The sequence below is a fragment of the Magnolia sinica genome, chromosome 12, assembly GCF_029962835.1.
Source record: "Magnolia sinica isolate HGM2019 chromosome 12, MsV1, whole genome shotgun sequence".
NCBI classification, from domain to species: domain Eukaryota; kingdom Viridiplantae; phylum Streptophyta; class Magnoliopsida; order Magnoliales; family Magnoliaceae; genus Magnolia; species Magnolia sinica.
The window spans coordinates 77,121,843-77,145,688 of NC_080584.1; the positions used below are offsets into that span (position 1 = coordinate 77,121,843).

Genomic DNA, 23,846 nt, shown 5'->3' on the forward strand with positions numbered 1-23,846 from the left:
GCTGAGATTGTGTAGAGGTGGATCCTTGCATTGAGATCAAACCCACCAATGAACCATAATAGTTAACTGACAAGCGTGGCTAGCCACATCTGGCTCGTTGTTGTATTCACCTACTTGAAGAAGGTGGTGGGTTCAAAATTTACAAATCAGCTTTCATCAACAAATAAACCGAGTCACCAGTGAGTTATGTTGAGTTGACTCAGTAGGCCTGGTAGGACCAAGTCCCACTGACCACCAGAGTTTCCTAGTTACTAGGCTCAAATCTTGCTGAGTCGAATTGAGTACTCGGTCTAGTTTCGAGTTGAGTCTATAGATTTTAGGACTGTACATTCAAATCCAACTATCAGTATGAACTCACCCTCAACATGAACGCTAGAAATTACTAACTGTAATTTTTTTTTTTTTTTTTGTTCTCTCTGCTATTGAAGAGAATGATTGCAATTCAATGGAACAGTGCATCCAAACATGCCACAAGCTTCTATCCGGGCTTCCAGAACCCTACCGGCCAATTATCACAGTAATGGTTACATCATTTGTGGAAAAATTCTGAGGATCATGCATGGATTCTGCTTCTCTATTACTTCTGGCTATCGAGAAAGTCGGTTGTTTGGGTGTTGGATGAGTTACAATTTCGCTTCCAAGCATTAAAACAACCGAAGACATGGTGGGCCTATCCGCCGAGCTGTCCTGCACGCACAGGAGCCCTATGTTTATGCATCTCAACACCTCGGATGACGAATAAGAATCGCTGAGGGACGGATCGATCAGCTCCGTCGCCTTGTCTTCCTTCCATAAATTCCATGCCTGAATTTTTATTTTTATTTTCAAGTTCATTCATGCTTCTGTTAGAATCTCGAACTTAAAAATCTAAGAAACGTAAAGAAAATACATCAATATCGCACTTAAGCAACAAGTGGTACAAATGGATGTAAATTGATACCATTGTAACTGTGGGGCCTGTTGCGGATGGACAGATACCGAAAGTGTCACTGATCAGATTACCTTATCTATTCGATTCTTCTGGTTTTCGTTCCCAGGCCCGCCCAACTGGAGAGCTTTGTAGATTATAATCAACCTACAATGCATGCCATGTGTGGACCATCTGTGATGCATGCATGACATCTAATAATCTTTCCATCATGTATCCCCTCACATGTTCTCCTTGGCACCCAAAAACCAGTCCCATCCAAAACTCGAGTGGGCCCCACCACAGGTAACAGTTTGGATGTACTTGCCATTAGAAACCCTCTGGTTGTGTGTGGAGCACACGGTATTTTTTTTTTATATGCCAGCTATTCCACTTTGAAGGTGAGTCCCACTAAGATGAATGAACAAACCAAAAAATTAGTCCATTCCATAACTAAGGTGGACCTCACAACATGATATTAGAGGTTTTAGTTATGATTTTATGGTGCAACCTAATCCAGTTACTGATTTTTCAATACCAAGGAGAACATGAGGAGGCGCACATGATAGACTGATCAGATATCATTAAAACATCACTGTGACGGAGTTGAGTTGAATCGGGCGAGTCGAGTTCTCCACTACTTTTCAAAATATGAAAACCAGACTTGCATCTCATAAAACCTACTTTGTTAGCATACTTACGTATCCTAAAAGGCTCAAAAACTGTCCAGATTGATGAAAGCTAGTGTTCTTCTTTCCACTAAGTATCTCTAGCAGTAATACCCCAAAGCTGTAGACATCAGACTTCACAGAGAAAAGCCCTTCCATTGCATACTCAGGAGACATGTAGCCACTGCAAGAAATTAGAATGTTCATCCAAACAAAATTTCAGCATGTATGACATGATTTGCACTCATATATGTATGCATACATGATTATGTGTGCTCATGTATGTACGAGTGTATATACAGATCCATGTATGTGTACATGCATGTATGTACATGTGCTTGTGTACGTGTTATGATACTTACTATGTCCCAACCACTCGGTTGGTATTTGCTTGATTCTGATTTCCTCCAAAAATCTTAGCCATCCCAAAATCTGAAATTTTAGGGTTCATTTCACCATCCAACAAAATGTTGCTGGCTTTGAGATCTCGATGAATTATCCGCAGCCTCGAATCACGGTGAAGATAGAGTAGGCCTCGTGCGATGCCTTCGATGATGTTGAAGCGTTTCTCCCAATCCAGCAAAACTTTCTTCTTCGGATCTGTGGATGATGTTGTTAGCATATGCATGCCAGGTGATCATGATAGGGATGACAATGGACCATGTTGGGCTGGATCATGATTGGCCATTTATAAAGGCGCGAAAGCTGATCGGGCCCTAATAAGGCTCAGGCTAACCAATGTTGCTCACAAGCGAGCAGATATCGAACGGCCCAGGCCAAGCACATGACAAAGTTTGAATAGCCCGGGCTTGAACGATCCAAAATCCAGGCCTAAGAAAACCTTAGGCCTGATTATGCCATCCAATATATGCATCGTGACAATCGATGAGCTGGGTTTTTCTCTGCTGGAGTTTAAATAGATTACAGGATTATCCATAATCAGAGCCATGTATACGTTTCAGCATGTGGGGCCCACTATTCCATGATCCAACATTTACCATAAGTAGGCATATACATGTCAACAAAAATCATTCCTGAAAATGGACACAGGCCCTGCCTGCTCATTGATCGGAACTGAGAAGGTTTGGGCAGCAAGTTGGGCCCAGAAGCCTAATGGACCTTACAAGTCCATTGCCATCCTTACTAGAGTGCTGTTGGAAAGGAAGGTCATACCAAATAGAAATGTATCCAAACTCTTGTTGGGCATGTATTCATAAAGAAGTATCTTCTCTTCTCCTTGAATGCAACAACCCAAAAGCCTAACAAGGTTCCTATGTTGGAGTTTGGCAATGAGAATAACTTCATTTTCGAACTCCTCCAGGCCTTGGAAGGAACCCTTTGATAGTCTTTTCACAGCTACCTCCTGCCCTCCTCGTAGTATTCCCTACAAGATACTACAATTTCAGTGCACTTCTGTAGGAATTGTGGTCAAATCCCATTTGGGGTTTGATCACATAGTGTCAAGCCTTTTAGGGCCCACCGTGATGTTTTATGTAAAATCTGCTCCATTCATCAGGTTCCCCGACTCATATTCACCTTAGAGCCCAAAAATCAGGCTGACCCATAACTTAGGTAGGATCATAGTTATCAAACTCCATTTTAAACTCATTTTTGAAAGGAAATATAAACATATAATTGGTTAAATGTTTAAAACTCTGCATGTTTTGAAAGATAGTCTTTTTATTTTTTTGACAGGTAATAAAAGAAGAACGACTAAATATCACTCCTTCCATCAGATGAGTTGCCACATTTTCACCATGGACCGTAAAAATCAATCCAATCCAAGACTCAGGTGGGCCACACCACCTTGAATTTATGGTGGCTAAGAACTGTTTTTGGAGTCTCAATTTCTAAATTTCTTCTGTTTTGAGATGATAGTATATACCATAGGTGACTTTTCATATCAATAAAAAGTTACAGGTTGTGAGCTCCCGCCTTAATTTCCATAAAATAAAAAATAAAATAAAATAAAGTAGGCCACATCATGGGTAATGGTGTAAAGTCATTGCTTAAAACTGTAAATTCTCATGGTGTGGCCCACATGCATCACATGACTAGTTGGAGTCAGGCAAACATGTGGGTTCTAATTTCCTTTTTCAGCCTGAAAATGCTCGCATGGCTTTCGTACATACAAGTGGGCCGCCTTACTTTCACTTAAGTGGATGGAGGGACTTCATGTAGATGAGATCCAACCCATCCATCAGGTGTGCCCTTTGTTTGAACTGAAGCCCAAAATCAGGGGCTACGATAGTTTAAATCTTGGGTGGGCCATGGGCCATAGTCATGAATGTGTACTCAATCCAGACTGTGGCACATCTATTTTTGGGGTCCACAACAACTGCCCATATATGCACCATGAATTTGTTCCTGGATATTCTATTATTCTTCTTTCAACTATTCTACTTCAACTATTGAATGATAATGCATAGTGTAACTGGAGTGGGTCAGTTCATTTCAGGTAGGCCCCACCAGGCAAGGACCTAAGGTCAGGCCATCATCTGGCCCATTTAATTTTTTGACAGTTGGAATGTATGCATACCTTGTAAACAGGACCAAATCCACCTTGCCCAAGCTTATTTGCATCCGAGAAGTTGCTTGTAGCAGCTGCTACACAACTGAAATTAATTAGTGGTAGCTCTGAGACTTTTACATGATGTGATGCAATCTCATCCGTTGAAATTTCTCCACTTGTGGCCAAACTAAACAGGAATCTTTCTACCTCTCTTCCCTTCTTTAACCAATCTGAGTAAAGAAAAATATCAGAGAATAGATATTAAATGAGAAGGCATATTATCCATGCATAGGCAGTAACATCTTAGCCATGCAAATGGTAGGCCCTACCATGGAGATCAACTTTCTTAAAAATCAGGTCGATGCACTCATTATCTAGGACACACCAGTACATGAGTCAGACCATCGGCCGGCCATTGACATGAGTGATTTTAGAGCCAGGTGATCTTCATGGTTGGGACAATTAACTGTGGATCAGATGTCAAAAGTGATATGCTGGCAGCAGATATCCTACAAAAATCAGACCATCAGAACCGTCCATTTACCTTTTATTTTTGCTATACACCTCCATAAAATGTAAGCACATATGATGAGAAAGATAGCTCCTGAAACAGTTACTACAACGATTTTGAATATCCCACTCTTCTCACCTGCACAGAAAGAAGGAAATTAGCAACATAGTCAGGGCTGTCAACAGGACCCGGACACGTGGAAACCCAATTGATCAATCCGATTTTAACGGACCCGGTTCAAATATAGGGGGAATTCGGGAGTGGAGTTTGTAGGGATGATAAGGGGATCTTCTTTTTCTTATACAAGAGGTTACAGAGTTGGGTCCAACTTCCTAGTAGAAATCAAGGCGGTCGTTGATGGGCTGGACCTTTGCGTGGCCCATGGATGTTTTAGGGTTGAGGTGGATCAGTGGCTGTCCCATGGAAAGCCTTTTATTGAAAAACACATTTTGAGTATTTCAAGTCCTTGGCTTCCATCTTTATTGGTCACACCCCCAGAGAGGAGAACAGGGTAGCAGATGCTCTCGCTCGTGTAGGTAGCGCTACCCAGCAAAAGAGGGCTTTTTTGGACTCATCTCTTGTTCCACCACTTTCCAGAGGGGACCTTGTCCTGGACAGATCAAGTTTAGGAGCTGTGAGAGTCAGCCGCCCCTAAAACCCCTCCTTTTAGAATGTCACTAGTTTTTTTTTTTTTTTTTTTTTTAAGGGTCACGATAGGCTCCTTCCAGCTCCTTTTTGTAAGCGGAGGGTGGCCCGAAGAGTTATCCGTGTATGATGATGTACAGTTCCCTCATCTTATATAAAAAGGGTTCATGATAAATATATATATATTTTTTTTAAAAGAAAACATCGCACGTATCACTACAAGGCATGATTTGTCTTTAACCTAAACACTTTTGCTTTTCTATGCATAGACGGCATCACGGGTATGCACACATGGGCAGAGAGCTACCATCCATTGACACAATAATAAATGAGTCGTTGTGCACTACAATGTCATTAATGGGCCACCTCAGCTCCTTATGTCTAATGGCTATCTCTTATCTTTCTATAAAGGCTTATCTTCATCATTACAAACATACGTAGAAAACAATCTTCTTCTCCACCTCTTTATTCATTGGGTTTTTCTTTACATTCTTTCTTCTGGGTAAATCAGAAAGAAAGCTTGGCGGTTCATATTGCTGAAATTGTGCATGTACCTAATCCAAGTCATTCATTATGGAGGAGAGCAGTTGTATCATAGGAGCAGAGTTGTTAAGACCCAATGCATCGAGTATCTTCCTTGTGGGGGGCTAATCCATCTTTAAGACAACGACTATAATGTGCCTTCGCTCTCCAAATAATTCTTCTACTATTTCTATTATGTAATTTTTCTATTTTCTATTATTTATCTTTGTTAGAAGTAATAATTTAAAGAGAAATTTCTTTTTAAAACTCTTAATTGCCAAGGCAACCATCTCTGAGAATCTTAGAATTGAGATTATTTTTTAGTGGAAAAAACTTTAAAAGAAAATAGTAGGAAATGGAGTTCTATCTCACCAACCTCAAGCTGATTTAAATAATTAAAGATCCAATCCCATCGTTTAAAGAAAATGATCCAACGACATCCTCTGAGCAATTTAAATAGAAGAACGATGACTATCCATTCCGAAATTGTATACTCAATGCGATGATAATGACAACTATGGTATCTATTATTGTTGGCTAAAGAATTATGAGACCTCCTTGAAAAGAAATTCAAAACAAATGATGATCAAAGTAAGAATATGTTGTTAGTTGCTATGTTGATTATAAGATAATAGATGATAACTCAATAGTAGATCAAGTGCATTATTTACAGAAGAATGCGCATTAAATCTCATGATCTAAAGATATGATAATCAATGAGGCTTTCGAAACAATAGTAATTATTGAAAAGCTTCCTTCATTTTGAAAGGAATATAAGAATTCTCTTAAATACAAGAGAAATTGATGACATGAGCTTAGTGAAGGGGTTTTCCTCCTCAGGTCAGAGGAGATGAGGTGCGGTTTGGATGCCACAAACAGTGGAATCCCCACACTGCTTGAACAATCCTGCAGCTTGCTCGACTGGTCGAGTGAACAGTGCTCGACTAGTCCTGGGTCACTCGACTTAAAGTCCAGCGAGTTCTGTGAACAGTGCTCGACTAGTGGAGTGAACAGTGTTTGACCAGTCCTGCAGCCTGCACGACCAATCTTGGTTAAGCAGATTTGAGTCTGATTTTGTGCGGGATTCGAAATTTTGAGGCGGCTTTCGCAAGGGTGCGAAAGAGAGTTTCCTAGACTATAAATAGGAGGTTCCTAGGGTTTTCTAAAGTATTCAAGAGGTAAGGCAAGAGGGTTTCCTAAAGCTTTGCAAGGGTTTGCTAAAGGGTTTAGGGCTATCAAAGGAGAGAGAGAGAGAGAGAGAGAGAGAGAGAGAGAGAGAGAGAGAGAGGAAGCTTGTGGAAGGGAGGCTATGCTCGTAGAGGTGATATATCATATCTAAGCACTTATATGTCCTCGTAATCGGTGAGATCTCTCCATTTTCTTTGTTTATCTTATTATTTATCCACTCCTACGCAAGTAAAGAAGGTTGTAATGTTCTACTTCATAGTGGATTGTTGATATGGACGAGGTCCCGTAGTTTTTTTTACCTCTTTGAGGGTTTTCCACGTAAAAATCTCTTGTGTGGTGTGGTTTATGCTTTGATTTATTTCATTGCTTTATTATTTCATAATTCTGGTTTGTTTCGAGAGGCTAGATCCTAAGGTTTTGTACAAGTCCCCCAACATTTAGATGACCTCATCTTCTATATACAAATTAAGGAAGAAACAAGAAATGGTTAGAGGCATATTAGAATTAAAATATGTTAAGAAAGTCACATCTTGTTGAGAGTAACAAAAAATGTTAAGATAATCGAAAATCTAGACCACCAAAGAAAGACTCCCATATGTCCAAAAGAATAAGAAAATAAATAAAAATATTAAGAATAGTGAAGGATGTTATGTATGTAGAAAGATTAGTAACTTTGTCAAGGAATGTCACTTTTCCAATGGTGATAAAAAGAAGAAAATTCACATACATGTTATCAAGAAATTTGTGAGAGTCATTATCGAAACACTAGTTGCCACCAAGCATCTATGCTATGTTAGTAACGCCTTTTCCTCTTACAAAAAGGTAGAAGGTAAGAGGGACATTTTCATGAGAAATTTGTCCAGAGGAAAGGTCACATGTACTGAACCTCTAAAAAAAAATTCTTATCTTAGGCTCCACACTTGACTAGAACGGGTTCAAGTTAGTTTTTTGAATCTAAGAAATGTATGATCTCTAAGAATGACATATTTGTTAGAAAATGGTATGTATATGATGACTTTTGTTTAAGCTTATTGGAATGAATGAAAATTGTGTTACTTCTTTTGATTGAGACTCTAGATGTGTGGCATACTAGAGTAAGGAAATATGAATTATCATTCTCTCGAAAGAATAATTAACATTTGACTTATTCCTAGAATCGAAAATGAGAACTAAAACAAACATAAAATTTTTACACAATCCGAATATTCCAAGAAATCATTCAAGTAAGTTTAAAAAAAGAAAAAGAAATTGAAAGAAACACCCAAGTAATGAATTTAATTCATAGTACTTATGTGACCTGAAAAATATTATAACTCATGGAGGATAGAAATATTTCATAATTTTCATTTATGATTACTCAAGATGTGAAAAAATATATCAAATCATAAATAAAAATAAAGAAAAAAATAAATTTGTGGGCTTTGTAATTGAGGTAGAGACCCAATTAGAAAGAAAATTGAATATTCTAAGATTTAATAAAGGCGAAGAATATCTTATCCACGAGTTTACATCATTCTGTGAATAAAAAATAAAACATTAATAAATATGATAATGTTATTCTTTCTGGTTCTAGTTTTTCCTTTAACCCATTAAGAGAATTCCTCCTAACTGTATGTCATATTCTTAACCGTGTACCTCACAAACACTTAGATAAGACCTTTTATAAACTATAGAAGAAGAAAGCTATAAATTTAGGATATCTCAAAGTATGTGAGTGTTTAACTAAGGTTGATATTACCTTTACCCAATAAAATAAAATTAGGAGACAAAATTATTGACTGGGCATTCATAGGGTACACTCAAAATAGAAAGGTATATAGGTTTTTGATGTTGAAGTCTCACAACCCTATAAAAGTTGATTCTATCATAAAATTTTTATATGTTGAATTATTTGAAAATATATGTCCAACTAGAAATATTATTACCTCTTTTGTAGAAGAAACAAACTCAGTTATAAGGATTGATGTAAAGAATAATATAATACATGAATCTATGAAACTTAGAAGGGACAATAGGACCAAAGTAAAGACTAACTTAGGACTTAACTTCTACACCTTTCTAGTATATAATGATCCCACTTATGAGGAGGCAATGAGCTCTCCTATGAAACCTTTTGAAAAAAAGTTGTCAACAATGGGATAGATTTTAGTTTACACAATCACACTTAGGAATTGGTAAATCTACATATAAATAGCAAACTCATAGGTTACAAATGAGTTTTTAATACGAAACTTACACTAGATAAGTCTATTGAGAAATTCAAGACTAGTTTATAACTAAGGGGTACAAATAAACAGAAGTTATTGACTTCTTTGTTGTATATTCACATGTTACCAAAATTAACACTATACATGTATTAATAGTAGCTATTTTCATTTACAATCTTTTGATCCATTAAGTGGATGTAGAAATTGTCTTTTCTAAATGTAGAATTAGAAAAAGATATTTACATGGATTAATTCAAGAATTTGTACTAATTGATTTTTGAAATAAAGTGTGCAATGACATGAGATATTTGATAATGTGTTATTAATAAAGTTACATATGCTTATATGTGGATGATATGTTAATTATTTGCACTAACATTGATGTGGTAAATGGATCAAATCTTTCCTCTATTCACAATTCGATATGAAGGACTTAGAAATAGTTGGTTTAATTCTTAGAATCAAAATTCTAAAAATTTATAATAGAATCACTTTATCTCAATCATGCTATGCCGGGATCCTTACTCTTGCTCGGGTGGTAGAGTCTTAGGAGTTTCAACACCCGGTCAAGGGTTCAAGTATCCATAGGTGGTGAAATCCCACTGGTGTGAGTGTGTGGGGGTGTGTGCGCGTGTGTTAAAAAAAAAAAATCATGCTATGCCGAGTAAATTATAAAAATATGTGATTTTCTATTCTACACCTATAAGCATTTCCTTCGATATTCATATAAAATTAGTAAAAACGAGGGTGATAGCATATCACAACTTAAATACTCTAATGTTATTGGTCATTTAATATATCTAATGAATTGTATTATACATAATATTTTATATGTAATTAGTAAGTTAAGTAGATACACCAGTAATCTTAAAGAAGACATCTGAAATAGTATAAATGGAGTACTAAGATAATTGAAAAAAGTTTGCCATTATGGTCTTAAGTATACTAAATATTTAAAGTACTAGAAGGGTACATTGATAGAAATTGGATATTAGATTCAATTAAATATAAGTTCACAAGTTGTTACATGTTCACTCTTAGAGGAGTGATAGTTTTCTAGAAGTCTAAGAAGAAGACTTGTATCTTTTAGGTCATGATGGTGTCTGACAATATTGCTCTTATAATTACATGCGAAGAAGTAAAATTACTAAAAATTTCCTTTTAGATATACCCACGCATGTAGGGTATACCTGTTGCACAATTATGCTACATTATGATAGCCAAGTTGTTATAATTATAATAAACAATGAAAATTTTAAATATCTACGTCTGAAGTATAAATTGGTCAAGCAATTAATAAAAAAAATGCGATAATTACAATTGACTTTGTGAGGTCCATGGATAATCTATTTGATCCACTAGTTAAAGTACTAGTCAGAGAGTTAGTGATGTGTACATCAATGAAAATGAGTCTGAATTCTACTTACATAAATCACTAGCAATGAGAACTCAACATATATGACTGGAGGTCCTAAGAACTAGGTGTAATAGGTGATAATAAACTTCCTTTAAATGATTTGAATCAACACTGCATATGTGTAAATTGGGAGCCCAATTCCTATATATGATGTGGCAGTGTCATAACCTATATAGCAGGGAAGGTTGGATTATGTTCTTAATGAGTTCCATAATTGTGGTATAGTAGAATGTTTAATTACATGTACATTTTCAATCGACTTAAATATATGAGTGTGAAAGTGAGGCCACTTCCTATGAGAATTAGAAAATTCTTTAAAGCATTTATGAAACTGGAATAAAGCACATGGTCTTAATGTGTTAGCTTAAAAAATTCAAGTTGCTTAGAGAGGTGTGTGTGATGTGTTTGAATTGTAAAGATAGTTCAAAATTTATATTACTATCACCCAACAAATCAAATATGTTTATGCTAGGTAATGTTTAAATCTTTAAGATACTATTATTGATACACTTTGTCTCATTGATTTGCCTAATTTATTTTCTCTATGTCTATTTTTGCGATTTTTTCAAAATTTTAAATTATGAGATTTGCTCAGAAAAATGAATTTAAATAATTAGAAAAAAGAAGTTATTTTTCCTATATAAATCATTTAGTGTTAGTTATTCTCCTTTGTTTTGGTGTTGCTTTTAATCCCACAAGTGAGAAGAGGGCTTTTATATTAGATAGCTTTGTTTGTAGTTTGTTGGAAAGCAAGATTATGCCAAGAGAGCAACTTGGCACATGTGGGTAGGTCCATGACTACCGTTATGGTTGTAGCATGGTGAGGCGAGGCACGGGCCATTCTCACCATGCATTTATATGTCATTAATGTGCTTCCTCACATGCACCTCATGTCTAATGACTGTCTCTGATTTATTTATAAATGCTTCTCGTTTCTCGTTACAAATACACAGAAATCAATATTGTATCTAACTCTTTAGTCACTGTGTTTTTTTATGTATATTTTTTTCCGAGCAAATCAGAATGAATAAGCTTATATTTGTGTGGTTAAGATTGTGTATATACTTGATTCAAGATGTTCATTGTGGGGGAGAGATGTTGCATTTTGGGATAGAGTTGTTGAGACTTAATGCATTGAAAATCTTCTTTATGGGGGTATCTTTAAAATAAAGAATGTAATGTGCTTCATCTTTCCACATAATTCTTCTATTATTTATTTTCTACGTTCTTTTTATTTTCTGCATCTCCAAAAATAAGACCCAAGGCCAAACGCAAGTGGACCTAGCAAGACCTAAACACGATCAAACCGGGAACAAGTACTCCAGGAATTCGCCCCTGACCCAATCCATTGGCTTCCCTAAATATAGTTTTGCTAACGATATATATACACCAAACTGTGCTACATGTGCAAGATTTAAGCCGCTCATCAAGCGGCTCTAATGTTGCAGAGCCTAGAATTATAAATTATTATTATTATTATTATTTTAAAGCTGATATGATCAGTCAAAGGGGTAAAAAAACAATTAACTTATTGAAATTAAAACCCAATGTTTACATTCAATGTACCCGTGGCCGACCTGGTGAGTTAACCCGGATGGGAAGACGAGTAGGATAAGTGGGTGAGACAGATAACTTGATGAATCATGAGGGACATAGAGCCTTGGTAAGTTGTTGATAGTAACAAACCAAATACGCCAACCGGACCAGGTTTGGATTAACTCGGGGATGAGTTGAGTTGAAGTGTGAATGAGTTGCCAGGCTATTGTTAGAGGGTTCGGCCTAACTGACAAAGACATTTTAGAAAGAGGCAGTTTGGATGGTGATCCCAACACCAGCCAGCTAGCTGGCGTTAAAGTTATGTGGGCCCCGAGATGATGTATGTGTTTTATCCGCTGTCCATCCATTTGGCCAGTTGATTTTAGGGCATGAGCCCAAGAACGAGGAAGATACAAATATCAGGTGAACCACACCACAAGAAATAGTGGTGATTGAACTCCTACATTTAAAAGGGTCCTTGCCCATTCTAATGTTTATTTGCCATCTAATATGTTAAGTCACCTAACGCTAGATGAAAAGAAAAATTAAATATCAGCTTGATGCAAAGCTTCTGTCGGCCCCAGGAAATTTAAATGGTAAGAGTTTAATCCCCATTGTTTCCTGTGGTGTGGTCCACTTGATCGATTTGGATCTACTTAATTTTTGGGTTCATACCCTAAAATGAGCTAGAAAATGGATGAACGGCTTGGATAAAATGTATACATCATGATCAAGCCATAAGGCTTTGAAACCAGCTAGTGGCTGGTGTTGGAGCCACCAGTCAAACCGCGACCCTTTAGAAAGTCGGTGGCTGCCTTTCCCTGGTTGCAAGGACGAATGAATGTCCCAATCGATCCCACAATGTGCCAAACTTCAAAAGAAAGTGGGCCGCAGTACCTAGGTATTCGGTATACAAATAGAAAACTATTCAGTGTTTCTAAGGGACGAGTATTGCTTACCGACGGTAGGTAGCCGCTGCCAGTCCGTGCGGACGCGGATTTCCTGCAAAAGCCTTTCGCAAGTTCCCGTGCAAGGATGCTGGGTGAGGCCCAGCGAGATGTTTATGAGAAATCTACCCCGTTCATCCATTTTGAGAGCTTTGTTTAGGATATTTTACCAAAATTTATGTGTATCCAAAACTTAAGTGGATCACACTAGAGTAAACAGTGGAGATTTAGTGTAAATCGTTGAAACGGTTTGGATGTCATATAAAAATCAAGGTGGAGCACAGGAAGGTTTCAAAGGTAGGAATTTCTTTTCCCTCTCGTGTGACCCACTTTAGTTTTGGATTCACCTTATTTTTGGTATCGTTTCCTAGAATGAGCTCTCAAAATGGATAGACGGTGTGTTTTCTCAAAAACATATCAGTGGCCCCACCTAGCATCCTTGCACAGCAACTTCTTGCCTGAAGGCTTTAGCAGGAAATCCGCGCCACGGATCCAAATCTCAGGTGGATCACAGCACATGAAACAGTGGTGATTGAACGCCCATCATTAAAAACATCTAGTGGGCCACGAAAGTTTTAGTTTGTGTTTTCCCTTCATCCAGGTCATGTGTGACCTAATTGACAAGTTGGATGGAAAATAGACATTAGTGGACGCTAGAAAGTTTTAATGGTGTTCATTCAATCACCACTGTTTTCCTAGGGTGTGGTCCACCTAAGATTTGGATCTGATTCATATACGGCTATCCAACCATCTACTTGTGAGGCGTATGGTAGATATAACATACCACAAAAATTAACACTGATTAAATGATCCTAACCATCGAAATGAAAAAAGTTCATGGAAAAAAAAGTTCATGAACATTGGCACATGTGTTTTGGACTACCAAAGTATAAGCAAATTCAACATACCTAGCTCAGATCTGGAGAGTCGCACGTACAACACGTTCCCACCATTATTGAACCGTTGGATATCCAATAAATCCGTCCACCACATCATACACCCAATCCCACTAACGTGCGCATACCCCGTGCAAGAGCAGTTCCTCAAACACCTCTCCTCACAAGCTTTCTTATTCTCCAGGACAACCCAATCAGCCAAATCAGGTAATTTCACCCCACGCACCTTGAAAAATCCATCCTTCTCGCATTCCAGCTTTCTCCTCCTAACACACCCACGTGTCCAATTCCCATTACTCCACTCCTCCAGAGACCTTGGCTCAAAACCCTTCAAACAGCTACATATAGGTGTATCAGCTTCGGTGCACCACCCAAAGTTCCCACACTTGCCATACATCTCACAATCGCTTACGGGCTCTCTCCATATCACATTCCAAGCCATCTTATATTCATCCCACTGTAATTCTTCTTCTCTTCCATCCCATGTGGTCACGAACCTCATCAAATCTGAGGCGTTCATCATATTGTATGTGAAATATATCTTCCCCTCTTCATTTTCGTTGCTTAATCGAAAACCATAGAGATACTGCTGCCGCATGTGGGGAACACCTTGGAACTTCTGTCCATCCCATCGACCGGTTCTCCACCGTCTGTTTATCCCCTTCCACAACACGTTCTGTCCCTGTCCTTGTGGGTCCATCCCAAATGAGAATTTCCCTGGAGATGGATCGTTCGGTGTCATCCATGATCTGGTGAGCTGATTCACACCCGTTCGTAGGTCCAGTCCAACTTTCATGCCAGGTAGGAATGTGTCAGTGGGATGGTCGAAGCTCTGCCACAAGATACTATGCAAATTATCATTGGAGTCCCTCTTCTGGAGAATGAGATTCGCATTGTCCATGATCATGGCGATGGAGTTGTTCGATGTCATTGAGACATTAGAAGACCATATAATTTTGTGGGTCCCATCTAAAATCTTGAGATTTCCATCGGATTCAATGGTGAGAACTCCAGAGGAATCTGTAAGCGGGCTTTCTCGGTTGGCGACCCACACAACGGTTTGCATGGGGATCTTGTGGTACCATATTCCGACGTAGCGGTTTGTGGAATTGCCAGGGCTGAAGAAGCCCAGTTCGGCAACACCGTTGGCTGAGATGAGCGTTTGTCCATCGCTGATGGATTCGCCTTGTGATATGGTGGATGCAGCTTGAGAAAATAGTGAGGGTTGGTCGTAGAAGAGAAAGAGAGAAAGAAGGAAAGTGCTTGCATTTATGCAGCTGATATACATCTTCGGTATTGCAATGCAACGAAAATCAAAAGCTAACCTCCGTATAAGTAAGAAAGTAAATGGGAGTAAATGGGACGCGGAATGCATACAGACCCGGTCACTGCCAACATGCTGCTGGTCGGTGCGTATTTTATAATGCTGTACGTCCATTTTGTCAGCTAATTTTAGGGCCTGTTTGTTTTTTCAATGCGTTGGTAAATGCATTTTCCCTTAGCATTTATTACTTGCCCATGTAAATGCAGTGAAGAAGTGGCGGAAGCCATCATTTGGATTTCACGTATTTGAAAATTTTCTAAAAATGAGAGAAATGACAATTCCCGCGTTCGCTGAGGCAAGAAAAATGAGTGGGAACGGATTGGCTACTCCGCCCTAACACCAGCCATTTCGCGGCTTGTCGGTTCTCTGTGGAGCCCACCATGATGTATGTGTGTCCTTCATGCTGTCCATCTATTTATATATATTATTATATGATATGAGAAAAAAATGCAATCATATCTCAATCTCAAGTGGACCACATTACAGGAAATGTGTGCTTATGTGTAGATGGGCAGGGTTCTCGCGTCCTAGCAACCGTCCTTTCAGTAATCCAGATCGCTCATCTATCTCTAGCCCACTGCGGTGTACCGTCCTACTAATCTCATAGTTTCATCGTCATCGATTAGACTGCAAGGGATTGATGGACTAGGGATCTGCTCCATCCACACTGTGGCCCATGATTTAGACCATTTGAATTGTTATGCAAGGATGTCACGTGTCAATTTGAAACACGTGTGAGATCTGACCTTTCCATTAGGTAGGGCACACTGTTTGGAAATTTTCCAAAATTTCAGCCGTCAATTTGAACATAAATATCAAACTGATTGTTAATAATTTTCAGTATGCATCCATTTATTTTGAATAGTGTGGCCCACCTAAGGTGTGAAATGGCCTGATTTTTGAAGCAAAAGATCTAAGCATTATGTCCAACCATTTGGAAAGCTCGGATCTTGTACACGTGTTTCTTGTTGGCAATTCGACTGCTGTGCGGAATGTGGATGGTAACTATACCGTGGATGCTTTGGAAAATGAACGGTCATGAAAGTAAACTAATTTAATAGATGGATGGATGCATTGTGGTCAATATCACTGTCACCATAGAACATAGCCGTATATCTGCATGGACCGCATCAGACACGGTGGTGTGATATAGGTATATCACAACAGATGTACGCCAGTCGAAAATGTCCAAGTATATGAAAACATGAGAAGCAAAAGACAATGTCTATCATAAGTTGTGCGGGATCAGATGGAATAGAAAAGAAACAAGTAGCGGATAAAGATATACAATCATCCTATAATTTAAAAATAACAAGGAAGGCAAGAAAAAGGACACCGACGCCAACTATAAGGGCACAAAATATCTCTCTGTCTGTTAAGCGAAGATCATCAGTCGATATGGCCTTGGAAACCATGGCCGGGGTCACCGGTGTCGTCTGTATCGTCTGTCGGATGGACGACGATGTATAATGACGGATGTCCAGGTCATCAAAAAATGCAGCATACTGAACTGTATGAGAATCCGTGCAAGGTCTCGATGGTGCACATGCCTTACTGAAGTGACCGTCCCAGTATGCAACTGCCTCCTTCTAGTTCTTAAATGCGCAGTGTCTCGCTCCAGAAAATCCCTCCACCTCTAACCTCGCGTCGTCCCAAGACACGTATATTCTAGGCCTACGTCCCACCAACATGACGTAATACTTCTCCTTGCGTATCTGCATTGACATATCATTAATTGGCACAAGTCATTAATGATCTTTATAGTATCCATAATTACAACCAATTACCTACTGGGTAATATGTCAGTGATGCAAGTGTCACCATAACTTGCGCGAAACAAAAGCCTGCATATAGTTCAATTTAATAACAATAATCTCTATCAATGCACGCGTTGTGTTCAAGTATTAATAACAAGTGATGTGTTATCCAAAAGTGCAACAAGAAATAAATAGAAATATCCAAAATTAAGTTTTACAAGTCCAAAAAATAATATAGTTAATGACTTGTCTTAAAGGCAAAGCCTACGAAATGATTGCTTCCAGCCAGTCAAATTAGGGAAAATGTTCTTTCATACGTGCGGTCTACCCCATTCAGCAACATTCTTATGAATAAAATTCTCTTCTCTTTGGCAAAGTTAAGGAAGGAGGCCCCATACGCTTCTTCTTTTGATAGCAACTTCGTTGCCCATAAGACCTCATCAGCCGTCAGTCCCTCCAACTCTTCTAAAGCCAGTATAATTTGTGCCATCCGACCAAAGTTCAGACCCCTGTCAATGGAAATGGCAATTGACTTCATGGCACCCCCAATATCGACCATCCCGGTGCCAATCTGATGTTCAGGTCGCTCCACCCTCGGTCTCTTTTTAGAATTAACCGTGAAATTCATGTTGCGGGAGGCATTCCCATGCTGTGTCGGACTCGGACAAGGAATGTTGTCGCCTCCAGGGCTGTCGTCAGACCAATGGATATGCGGTGCATCATCACCACGTTCTTCAGAAGATATTATGTTAATATCATCATTCAGATCAACAGTGTGGTTAGACTACACATCTGTATCTCTCCATCGAAGAGTGGTTGCACAGGGAGGGAAGTTACCAGTGGTAGATGTTTTACCAGTAGCCCTGTCATTTTCGAAAATGAACTCGAGATCATCATATCTGGGCATGGGTTTGCCGCGAAACTAGGCAGCATCTGGATGAGACTAGACAAAACACAAAAAAAAGAACCAGTCATTAACATTGCACTTTGTATGATGAGATATGATGTAACTGTTAAAGAAACTACACCTTAACGTAGTCCATCCACACTTCATCTGATGCGACAACAATTTGTAGGTCTGGGTCCCATCCAAAACCAGACGCACTTCGTAGATCGTTGACAGTGAAGAAGTTTTTTTTCACTGTGCGGATGCAATTTTTTACGTTCGCATTAGTGATCTTGAGGCGTAACTTCAACATCATATTTTCAACGATTCCTGTAAATGATTCTATTTTAAATCCAGCACCACTTCGTCTTCCAGTAATGACTAACTCCATTAATCCGTCAATTAGGATGTCGTCCATGTCGTCCGTCCAACGAAGGACACCTCCATAGGACTGGTCCTCAGTTCCACTGTTCAGTGTATGTTTCCTGGGCGATCTCCGTGGGGTACTAGTAGGTGATCCCACGTGATATTTCGTCGGAGTAGATAGTACAGAGTCTCTATTCGATGACATGGAGCCACTTTGGTCTACCTCAATCTATAAGAAGATAAATGATGCGACAATAAGTTGAAAAAATTATTCTACCGCATGAGTAAATAATATGAAGTCCAAAAAAGCTTGCATATTAAATAAAACAAAATATGTCACACAGAAAATAGTGATCTAATTTAACAGTCTTGAATGATACTCAGTTAAACCATCTTTGATGTACGATCATTACAATGCATTTAATTTGTTTGACTCACTAGATGAGCTTGGTTCCACATTCTGGAAGCTATTTCATCGCGTTTTCTGGCCCACTCCTCTCTTTCATGTGGAGTGACATTCAACAGCACACGGCCTTCATCGAGGACGGATACTTCTGTAGGTGATGGGATCACACCATCGGCACCACAACTTGACGACTCCTCAACCTCAAACATGTCATCGTTTCCAGATATTCTTATGAAGTTGTGTAACACACAACAAGCTAGCATTATCTTTACTTGAGTTTGTATCGGATATTGTGGAGCAGTCTTCAGAATTGGGAACCTGGCTTTCAAAACTCCAAAACATCTTTCTATTATATTCCTCAGTTGTGCATGGTGATAATTGAATAACTCCCGAGCATTGGATGGTTTCCGACCGATACAATCTCATTGAGATGGTAACGTACACCACGATATGGGGCCATGAAACCGGGTGAGTGCGCATATCCTGCATCAACTACGTAGTATTTACCTACATTTTAAAAATAATTTCTGATCAATATCAATTCTTATTCGTTTCATGTTATAAAGCCATTAGAGTATTTGATGTCCATAGGTTTTACCACTAGGTATTACGAAATGATCGTTTGAGTGAGTCAAGGCACTTTGCAAAATGCGTACATCTGATGCGGAGCCTTCCCATCCCGCTTATGCGTACACGAACTTCATGTCGAACTTGCAAGCAGCCAGGACATTTTGTGATATATATCCTTTCCTATTTCGATAGACAGCACTATCTACGGATGTTACGAAAGATGGGATGTGTGTCCCATCAATTGCTCCGATACAATCCTAAGTTAAACTTGTTAATCATTATGTGATATTGGCATATGTAATTCAATCCCGACAGATCGTAATTAATTGTGATGAGTATATGTATTATCATACCTGAAAGTAATCCGCCCAATGTGGGTTGGATGAAATCTCAGATGTGGTATCGAGTGTAGGTAGTGTAACAAAGTCTGCATATAAATAGACGACTGCATCCAAGACTCAATTAAAATATCGACTTACGGTTTTGCCTGACCTTATAAAATGATGTCCAATCACTCGGTTCTGGACATTGTGGCTTAATGTATGAAGAAACATGACAAGTTGTTCTTCCATACTTATGTGTTTTGCATCCGCCAACAGTCCCTTATCTCGCAAGATTGAGGAAAGATTGAAGAACGTGATCTTTTTCATCCGAAGTTACGAAACACAATCAGTCTCCCTTGCCCTAATAATCCCATTGATAATATGGGCACGGTCATAATCAGCAGACCTGGGAGGGTTTCGAAAGAGGTACGTGCGACAATACTCCCCAGCAACAATTGCAGCAGATCCCACAACCAATATAACCACGAAGAATTCTAAGTCTTCGTTCGACCAGTCGCTCCTAGCCATATTGATTCACCCCTCTCTATATAGGATGCATGTGACTTTGATTAGGACGAGGACACGACAATATGTATTTTGGGACAGAAAAATTACATTGATGGGTTTTAATGGATGTTGAGGGTCAAATATTGCATATCAGACCCCATTTATTACCTGGATTTATGAGCATGACTCTGTTTAACGGCTTGGTTTAACTGTGTATGTGATGCAAGGTGTAATTACGAACTGAGACTAAGAAAGGGTGTTTAAAGCTGGGATTTAACGCTCTGATGACACCCAAGGCAAGGGACGGATTCCAGGAGACCCAAGATCAACAGAATTACACATTAGGGACCCAAGAAAATCGAGGAATTGAAGCTCAAGTGGCCTGAAAAGCATCCAGAATGCAAGATCACAGGGTTCCCACCATCCGTTCAGTTCGAAACTCCATACGTGGCCTGAGGACCAAAAACTAACCGTACATGTCAAATTTCAGCCATTTGATCCTTCTAGAAGTGGCCCAACGGACAGATCAGCCCATAAATCAGTGATTTGGGGCCCGCCTGGTATCTGGAAATGCGTCAATTTTGGCTTCAACTCCTTAAATGAGGTAGCAAAACAGATGGATGGAGCAGATTCCTCTCAAACATCACTATGGACCCCACGTGTGTATTGCATGTACACAGGTACATGAGCACGAGAGGTACGCTGTATCAGGGAGCCGGTCAAAACTCGGTTTGACCGAGTCCCCTGCTCAAGATAGGAGACAGCGTCTCCTGGCGTGAAACAGAGTCCCGGTTGGACTCTTGTGGGCCACCACCATGCGTCGAAGGACCAATCCGGACCGTCTATCAGAAGTCTACAAGTCCGATAGCCCTGACCTAGGTTGAATTTTTCTAGGAAGCAGCGTGTAGCAGATTTCGACCGTTGAAACTCAGGATGGACGGCGGAATACAATATCCAGTGGGCCACACAAGAACTTGCCAAAACCACTCTTTCCTGACCGGATTTTCTAGAGGATTTCAATGGTCGGTTTAGATTTCTCATAAAACATCACTATGGGGCCTACCGATCACGTCAGCAGGTCTGCGTGAGCCTTACGCGTGTCCGGGAAATCTGAAATTTTCGGATGGTTGTGGGCCACCGTCCTTGATCGGATGAATGATCTGAGCCATTCATGTGGAGCCCAGGCCAGTATTGACCCCAACCATGGAAGCAACGTCAGAGTTTGGGACGATCTTTGGCCCCAAAACTCAATCCAAATGCAAGATGTTGTGCGTTTTTCACTGCGCATGCGGACGCGGCTGCGTAAACGGCTGTCCTTCTCTCCCTCCGCAACAACTTAAACTTCGGCATGAAGTCTTCAGTTCGGACGGACCAGGATATAAGGGGAAGAGCTTGGCTGGTAGCGGGTGTGTGCTCATTTTGGAGGATTGAAGGAAGAAGAAAAAAACGAGAAGAGAGGGAGATCAAACAGAGGTCGGCTGGGTGCAGCCGAGAAGAGAGTGCAACCGTGGGGAGCTGCTGAGCGTGTAAGGCTGGACGGGGTCGCTGCTGCACGTCAGGGGGGTGCTCGTTCTGGCGCATGTGAAGGAAGGAAGGAACTCGTTCTGGCGCATGTGAAGGAAGGAAGGAAGAAAGGGAAGTGTTTGCCTGATTTTCTTTTTTTTCTTTTTCTTATTTTTTTGGGTTGTTGATCTCTTCTATTCTTATGAACCGTAAGGATTTTTTCCTAATCATGGTAGGCTAAACCTCTTAGCTAGGGCTAAGAGGTGAAGCTGTAGCGAGATGGGAGATTACTTTATGCTTTAAATATGAATGCATGAACTGAATTTGTTCTTTGATGATTATTATAAGGAATATTTTTATTAGTCTTTAATGGTCTGTTGTGACTGAAATTACAATGGGTTTGCAATGGCTTTGAATATTTCTTTCCCTTTTTATGTTTATGAAGTCAGGAAGCCCTGTTGTTCATCATTGCTCCATGGGCATGGTAGGATGACAGTACCTCCTGATCCTCATACATTGTTGATTGGTTGGTAATTAGTTTAATCATGTTGTTTGCTTTGTCTCCTGGGCATGGTTAGATGACGGAATCCATTCTAATTCATATACCTTTCATCTCTTGAAAACCAGATCAAGTAAGTTCAGTTTGAATTCCATAATCCTTGATGCAGGCATAAGATCTCCCTGATCTCTACAAGTGGATCCTCTGAATCCCTAGTTTTCCTTCCTCTGAATTACTTAAGTTTTAGATAATTATTCCACAAATTATTCCCTAAATTCTATTTGATTTAGATAGCATCTTAGTCTAGTTCTAGTTCTACTTGGCTTCAGATAACGTACAGGTATCAGTCCCTGTGGATTCGACCTCGGTCTTACCGAGTTTATTACTACATCACAACCCTATACTTGGGGAGTGAACAAGTTTTTGGCGCCGTTGCCGGGGACTGACGGTTACAATTCTCTGAAATTAATTAGTTTTAGAATTAGGTTAGGATTAGGATTTTACTAACTTTAGGCTAAAAGTTTTTATTTTATTTTATTCTTAGAAACTAACTTGTTTCCATATTTTGTAGGATCTTGACATAAGTCCATACAATTGGTAATTCCTTCCTAATCTCTTTACTTTTTCTACCTTTTAGAATTAGGGTTTAAATTTTGAAAATTTTAATCCTAGTATTTTTTTCTATTTTTAGGAAGCAGTTTATTTTTAGAAACTAGGTTAGTTATTTCCCTTTCTAGAAAAATCCTCTAATTTTAGAAACTTTTCTCTTTTATTTTTCACTTTCTATTTTTAACTCTTTTTAACTCTAATTTGTTTCCTCATTTATTTTTAGAATTCTTGTTTAGAAACTAACCTTCCTATTTTGTAGGCCTTTAAGATAGAAATTTCTAATTCGGTAAGCTCCTTCCCTACTTTCTATTTTTCAATTCTCTTTTAGTACTTTACTTTCTAGTTTAGGACTTTCCTAATTTATTTTAGAAGTTTTCACTTTCTTTAAGAAATTAGTTTACTACTACCTTTACTTTAAAGGATTGTTCTTCTTATTTTAGAATCTAACTTATTCTTGTTTTATTTTGCAGGTTTTAACTCAGGACTCCAATTTGGTAATTTCTTTCCAACTCTCTCTTTCTTTCTAGATTTTCTTTTCCTTTCTTAGGATTAGGTTTTTAATTGAGGGCTACGAGTGTTTTCATGCCCAAGTGGGCCCGTGACAACACTCGACGTCTCTTGACTGAAGGAGGATTGGTCGAGGGGTTGACTATCCATCGCAGGATTAGACACCGCTCGAAATCCCCTGAGTTAACTGAAGTTATGGCTGAAGACCAACCTCCTCTACTTCCACCCAGGGTGGAGGATACCCAAGATGAAAATGAGGTGCAACAGGCACCCCCGCCTCGTACTTTACGAGATTATCTACAACCGGCGGGAGTGAGTATGCCCTCATGCATGATTTTTCCTGAAAATACAGGACAAATGGACATCAAGCCAGGAGTTATCCAACTCCTTCCCAAATTCCATGGACTTGAATCTGAAAGTCCATATTTACATTTGAAAGAGTTCGATGAGATAATAGCTACATTATGTTTTCCTAATGTATCTGAGGATACAATTAGGCTGAAACTCTTTCCTTTTTCCTTAAAAGAGAAAGCTAAGACGTGGTTACATTCACTGCGTCCTAGATCCATTGGCACATGGAACGATATGCAGAGGGAATTCATAAAAAAATTCTTCCCACATCATAAAACAATT

The 23,846-nt window shown here is 39.2% G+C and overlaps 1 protein-coding gene across 1 annotated transcript; it reads right to left on the minus strand.

Moving 5' to 3' along the window:
- Positions 1–434: 434 nt before the first annotated feature.
- Positions 435–15,244, minus strand: LOC131221795 (G-type lectin S-receptor-like serine/threonine-protein kinase B120). The gene is made up of 7 exons (XM_058217098.1): positions 13,969–15,244; positions 4,632–4,736; positions 4,115–4,317; positions 2,749–2,959; positions 1,938–2,175; positions 1,609–1,759; positions 435–804 (listed from the first exon to the last, which is right to left on the minus strand). The coding sequence occupies exons 1-7, from the start codon at positions 15,242–15,244 to the stop codon at positions 499–501; spliced, it is 2,490 nt and encodes an 829-aa protein (XP_058073081.1). The 3' UTR covers positions 435–498.
- Positions 15,245–23,846: the final 8,602 nt, after the last annotated feature.